Source organism: Pipistrellus hanaki, assembly GCF_964339955.1.
Source record: "Pipistrellus hanaki genome assembly, chromosome: 14".
Taxonomy (NCBI): Eukaryota; Metazoa; Chordata; class Mammalia; order Chiroptera; family Vespertilionidae; genus Pipistrellus; species Pipistrellus hanaki.
This window is the reverse complement of record NC_140516.1, coordinates 3333644-3340526: the sequence shown is the minus strand read 5'-3', so window position 1 is coordinate 3340526 and position 6883 is coordinate 3333644. Positions and strand designations below refer to the sequence as shown.

Below are 6883 nucleotides of genomic sequence, written 5' to 3'. Positions count from 1 at the left end.
ATGCCTCCAAAACAGTTCATTCATTGTCACTCAGGCCATGCGAGGTGTCCCCGTGAGTCCCTCTCCTCACAGCGCAGGGCTGGGGCATGAGCGCATTCACTGACGGAATGAAACGTTAGACAGAAACCCAACGTTTACAAAGTGCATTTGAAGTAACTTTTAAGTTTAAAAATAAAGTCCAGAGACACATTAGTATAGTCCTTGTAAAAGCTAAAAAGTTTGTAAAGCACAAACCAGTACAATTAATTTTCATTCCCATAGAGCCAACGGGCCTTCTCAGAACAACACTAAGCTAATGCAGCCCTGGGGGTGGGACCAGTTCCTCCTGCATTTCCTCCAAGCTTCCCTTGGGGCTTGGCAATGACTGCTGTGGCCCAGCGCTCAGCCCCCTGGACAGTGAGCTCCCCACAAGGTGCCGTCTGCCTGGACTCAGAGCAGAGGTGCGAGTGCAGGGGAGGGGCAGCATGGATACAGGATCATCTGAGCAAGAGCTGAGCGAGATGCAGTGTCAACTCCCAGGCTGGACACAGGCTGGTGAGCCGCCAAGCAGCCTGCCCGATGTCAGCAGTGGGAAGGTACGGGCCAAGCCAAAGCCCCTGATTTGTCTGGAAAGAGATGCTTTTTAAGGACTTGTTTTCGCTAAGTGGCCACAATGGCTATTCTCTCGCATGCTTACCAAGAACTAGGTTAAGGGTGTTGAAGCAACTTCCCTTAAAGAAGTTTCTGCAGTGATTTCAAACACCAGAAAAGCAAGACCAGATAAACCAGGAAACCAGGGCCTGGGTTAGGCTCCTCTGTCTATACAGAGCCTGAACTTAGGAAACCTGCCCCAGTGCTACCATCATCCCCACCTGCATGAGGTTAAAACTGCCCGGAAAGACTTTTTAGCAAAAATCCAGATAATTTTCAATGAAAACACTTAATTTCATCATGTTCATACCACTTTTTCTTTTTTATTTAAAATATTATAACCAATGAACATACTAGATAACATTGTCTACATCCAGTGGTGCATGTTTAATGACTAGGGCATGAATGATTAAAAACCACACAATGATCTCAGCATTCCCTACAAAGTGCCCCATTTGTTTGTCTAGAGGAGGGAACGGGACAGGGGGAGGAACGAGGAGTGGCGTCGTCCAGGGAGAACGCAAATGGCAGTTACCATATCTGGGGTTCAGGTGGTGACACCTGCTTAACAGGATAAACTGTAATGAGAAAATAGATGTCACAGTCCAGGTAGACAGCTAGTTCAATTTAAATTCATCATTCGGCTAAAAGTTTAAGAGCTTCTCAAAAATATACCAAATATCGGGCCTACAAAAGTAATTTATTTCTCCGTAAAGTTTAGACTTAGTCCTTTTGTAAAATGTAAAGGATGGACTGATGTCACGAGCAGGTTTCTGCTTGCAAAACAGACAACGATAACGGCCAACAAGCACACCTAACGATTTCGAAGCTACACAGCAGGAGGGCTGACGCGGAGTCTCTTACTGATGCCAGTATGTAGTTCACATACTCACTGGTGCTGTGTCAACACTACCACGAAGTGTTTAACACACGCTCATACTCACACCCAGTAAAGAGCTAACAGCAAGGGCTACGGCTTACTTGGGAAAGCATAGAAAATTAGTGTGAGGTAGTTCAATACAAACCTAATTTGTACGTTATTGTGAGAATAAAACATTGTGCAAAACTAATCCATAGGTAACAGTTCTTAAAAGTTTCAGTAATGAAGAGAATCTAAACCAGAAATGACCAGAAAGTGTTACTCTTACTAGACTCTCCTAAGAGCACTTAACTAAGAGCAGTTAGTTTGAAATTAAGACTTGTGTTCCTGATGACTTTTCTAATCATACCCCAAACTATACATTTCTGCTTCAATGCCCTTTACCCTTCATCTTTCTTGCTATTAGGAAAACTAGTTTTCCCTGATCCAGAAAAAGCCTAAGAGAGATGAGTAGCAACACACTATAGTAACATGTAAAGGACGAGAGTTGACACTGAAGAGGATGCTAATGACAGGATGGTGGTTTGTCTTCTCCCCGTGGGAGTTTACTGGAACCTGGGGCTTCATGCGGTCATTCTACTGCTAATGTGACCAACAGACACTCACAAACTACAAACGTATTTCTAAAAACAGACTATGCTTTCACCTCAGTATGTGCAGGCTTTGTCTGGGCCAGAGTGGCTGGTGTGACCATGCTACCTGTACGGGAGCAGCTCCCTGGCCTGCCGCCTACTTCGCTCCGACACTTTCATTCAGACAGCACGGCCGGATGAGCATGGAGGGAAGCTGGCTGTCTTACACACACCGCTTCTCTGGGCGGTCAGGGGCTGTGTGGCGGCATTTCTCTGGGGAAGTCTGGTGTGATGTGTGTGCTCTACCCACAGGGGGAGTGCCTGCCAGGAACCACAGGCACCAAGGGTGCGCGGCAAAGTGAGAACCGCTCAGCTAACAGGAGGAATGGGCTGAGATGCTAGATGTATGTATAGTGTAGGCAAGCAATCCGAACAATTACTCTACAAATGATCAATACACATTAGAGGGTAACAGAATAGTAAGCCGGGAGAAATATGTAGAGAAAATTAGAATTAGTGTCTCTTTCCTAACCTATGAAGTTGAGTAATAGATCTTGGTCAAAAACTCTGACAGTAAGAAGATGGTACATTAAGTGTATAAAATTGAAAAACCAAAGTTTAAGTAAGCAAATTTTAAATAAGCACTGCTGGAAAGAAATCTTATTTGAAATTTCTGTTAAAAAATAAACACAAATGATTAAGATATTTTAAAGGTTCAAAAAATTTTAAAAATAAAATGAACATGTATGTCTTTAGCTTAACAAATTTAAGAGGGTATGCTGTATTTAGATACTGCATTTTAAAAACCTAGGCACACACATTTACAGACAGACTTCGTTTTCAAGAAAGAATTTAAGCATTTTTGTCTCCATTAACTAATGAGTTCATTTTCTCTGGATCAACTGAAACATGCTGGTTGGCAAGTGGGAGCTGGCATTTACAACAAATGATACAGAAACAACACCGGTTTTCTTGCTTAACCAACATCTGTATCAATAGAGATGGCTTGTTATAATCAAACCTAAACTATGGGAAGCTTCTGAAAGCATGTCAGTTGTTAAAGTGCAATAGTGAAATGGTCTACCCTAGAAAACAGAGCTAGTTTACTGTCAAACTCATATACACAAAGGACACAATCATGCTTAAACATCTCCGCACATCCAATCTGTTTCTACAAGTCAAGGTGTTACAGTCTCAAAACTCTAAGTTGCTAAATGAAATTAATGCACCATGTTGTATGAGTAGAAAAGGGACTGATAAAAGGTTGACAACTTCTAGAGACTGGAAATCACGACTTTAAACCATAAAAAACAAACTTGCTATTTCAAAGTATATAAAAAGGCTAATGTATTTTAATCCTAAATATTGCACAGTAACAATGATCACTCAAAGGGATTTTGCACTAAATATACAAATAACATGCCAGGCGAGCTTTGAGACCTGCGTTGAGCTGCACCAGTGCTTGCTCCTGTTGGTCACTAACTCCAATGAGCTTTCTGCTAGAGCCTTGTCACGTATCTAAGTGTGCACTTCCTAGTTTATGACATGAAATCCCTCTGCTCCAAACATAACAAAGGTCCTGGGGCATCACAGACAATGCATTCAGAGATGAGACTTCAATGACATTTTACTTAAGAAAAATCCCGCCGTAGAGAAATAATTCTGCAGATATAAAATGTAAACAGTTACATCACTTGTCAGGAGCAGCACCATTCTTACACTACTCAACATCCACATTGCGGTTTTACTGAAAATCAGATATAAAAAATCAAAGTCTCAGACTAAATAATCACCATTTATGCCTGCTCTGCTCAGTGTGGAGAAACAGTCCTTGGGAAATGATACCTTATATATGGCTGTGTGCTACTATTTTCAGATGAACGGTGTATTGCTCCTTGGATACATCACCTACAGAAATCTCAGTAGGCTTTGGAACCTCCTGACAGCTAGTATAGACATGATTATGCTACAGGTAGAATCAAATGGCCAGAAGCACCCGGGCTGGTGCTCGACTGACTGCCACTCCAGCAGGAAACCGGGAGGTCCACAGCCTCCACTGCGAGAGGAAGGACCAGCTCCAGACCATCCATCACTGGGCCTGCGGCCTGAGGAGCTCAGCTGTGTGTACAAGAGCAGGCTCCCAGCAGGAGAGGTGGACCATCTGCTCATCTGCAGTGAAATGTGTTACTCATGAAGTATCCTTTTGGCTTTATGTGGTGAGGTCTGAGCATGCCACAGACTTGCAGGAAACACCATATTCTTTTCACTTGTTCGGTGGGGGGAGAGAGAGTAGAAGGGTGGTGGTGGACGCCCAGCATTTTCAAAAACATGCTGAGTTATTCTGCCATTTAGATGATGGGGCTTTTACTGAAATTCATGTAGGATTACTACCAATAGTTGTAACTAAATTAGGATTGGCAAGTAACAATATTGGAGGTTTTTGTTTTTTTCTTAACACGTTCATCATTTACAGTAGTTATTCCTGAATATAACTGGCTACAGGTTACTTTCCCTCACTCCTCTGTGGTTATTTCATTGATAAGCACATAACCCTGAAGGATAGCATCATGAACAAAACATTTGAAATAATTTCTAATTAAAAAAAACAACTATAAAAATCTTAAATAATTCATGATATAGGCAAGTCACCACATAATAGTTGCTTTGATAAACAAAATCTTATAAATTCAGTAAAAAAATCAGCAGCATAAGATAAAGCAAATATGCAAAAAATTTAAACCATGATAAAATAATTAGGTTTACATTATACAGTTAATTACAGCAAAAATACAATACAGTTTTGTTGCTGTTTTAAAACAACTTAGGTTTTAAATTACATCACTTGAAATTAAAAAAAATAAACTACTTTACTACAAAATGAATTCTACATTTTTGAAAAATCACTCAAAATAAGACCACTGACTTAGTTTTCAAAGTAGTTCTATCAATGACTAAACAGCTCCCCCTCCCTTCCCGCCCACCCCCCAGGCCCAAGTAGTCATCTGCAGCAGCCCAGAGGTCCAGCTGATGCTTCTAGACTGCTGTCGGTATCTGAGGCCAAAGTTGGATCTGTTGACATTGAAGATACATCGTTGACAGACGGCGATGACGATGGATGCTGAGAGCCATTGATCACTGCTGCACCTGTGCTATGAGAAACAAAACAGCAAATCAGTTGCAGACAGAGTTGCAGACCTGGTCACTTATACTATATTGGCCACCTCCAGTGGTCAATGACTTTTCTCTTGGCTTTAAAAGGCCCACTAAAAATAATCACAAGTGAAATTCAGAACAACACTAATTTATGAACTCTTTTCATTAAAATTTGTGAGGTGAGAACTGAACATGTCTTAAACCCAGTGTCCTGTCCTTTCCACAAATTTGTTTTCAATTCAAGATAAGAATTGTTAAGTCCAAGACACACTTAGAAATGGTCCTATTGCTAGATTCATAAATGGGCTTCAAGCTGTGTGGGAATACTGATAATGTTATCTTAGACAGTAAGGGAGCACCAGGGAGTCTCTCCCACTGCCCAAGATGGTGCAGGGGGAGATTCTTACACTGAGCACACCAAAAGACAGAAATACACATGGACAGGGCCTGAGCCGTCAAAAGCTGGAAATATGAATAGGCAGGATCCAAGCAGCCAAAAGGGTGGGAAGATAAATGGATAGGGCACCAAAAGATAGCAAGGTAATTTAATAGAAAAAAAACTCTCTCCCCTTCCTATTTCTAAAAGAACTACAGGCTTGAGTAGGAAGAGAGATGGTCTCTGAGATGGGAGTTCGCCGTTCTCTCAGGCTCCTGAATGCACCTCTTCTTTTGCACCAGTACCGGTCTCTGGAGTTTGGCTTTCATTGCAGTAGGCAGCCGAACCTACTGTATTCTAGTAAGACCTTAGGACTTGCTTTTGTTTGTTTGGATTAATGGAATTATGGGCCCAAGTTTTGTTTCTATGTTCCCATTTCGTCTGGGGTCTTGCTATAGTTACAGTTTTGACTTTGTACTTTTGTGCCATCAGGGGTTGTTCTGTTTCAACTCTTGAATGAAGCCCACTGGGCCAAATTTTAGAGATTAGTTCATGTACAGCTATGATCCAGTGACTAAGGAGGAGTTGGTTTTCTACTGTAATATTCCTTGGCCTATATATACTTTAGACCATGGGGAAAAAATGGCCCCTCAATAGTTCCTAAATTACTACCCCACCATACAGTGTAATTGTTCTGCCAAAGGCCAGAGAAATGGGATGAAATCCCTTACCTCCAGATGTTTATATCTTTACACAATAAGAATTTGGCACCTAATGACTCAGAGAAGGGAATTGGCCTCAAAATAAGACACAGGAAAAAAAGAGAAATTAGGAGATAAGTCTCTTTAATGCCCTGAACCCAGGGGACCTCGGATTACCTGCAGGAGAATTCCCCCACCACTACCCCAGCTGCTGGATGCCCTCGAGATAGGTGCACACCCGGGGGATGACAGCCCCACCCCTGTATGATGAAGGGATGGTCTCCCCCTTGAAGACCTGGCAGGGTGCCCAATTTGGCCAGGGAGCACCCCCCATCCAGAGAATGACAATTCCCTTTGAGGCAATACCCTATAGACTGAATAAGCCAGGCAGGCCAGCCTGCTAGTCACTATTGGGCCCACACTCCATTTTCAACTACTGAATTGGAAAATTTTATCCCCTTATATAGGGAGAATCCTTAGGAAATGGCAGATCTTATCACCTCCATTTTTTGTCCCTCACCATCCAAACTGGGCAGATGTACAGGCTCTCCCTAACATCCTGCCAAGGACA

At 42.2% G+C, this 6883-nt stretch overlaps 1 protein-coding gene across 5 annotated transcripts in view; it reads right to left on the bottom strand.

Annotated features, from left to right (window-relative positions):
* Positions 1–933: 933 nt before the first annotated feature.
* Positions 934–6883, bottom strand: part of MAPK8 (mitogen-activated protein kinase 8) — a 98049-nt gene continuing 92099 nt past the window's right edge. For 3 of the 5 annotated variants that reach the window (XM_084904181.1, XM_084904179.1, XM_084904180.1), the window contains one exon: positions 934–5226. In XM_084904181.1, coding sequence (XP_084760307.1) covers positions 5081–5226 — 146 coding nt within the window. In that variant the 3' untranslated portion in view covers positions 934–5080. Of the gene's footprint in view, positions 5232–6883 lie in introns of all 5 variants that reach the window. The other 2 variants (XM_084904183.1, XM_084904182.1) reach the window with 1 other exon arrangement.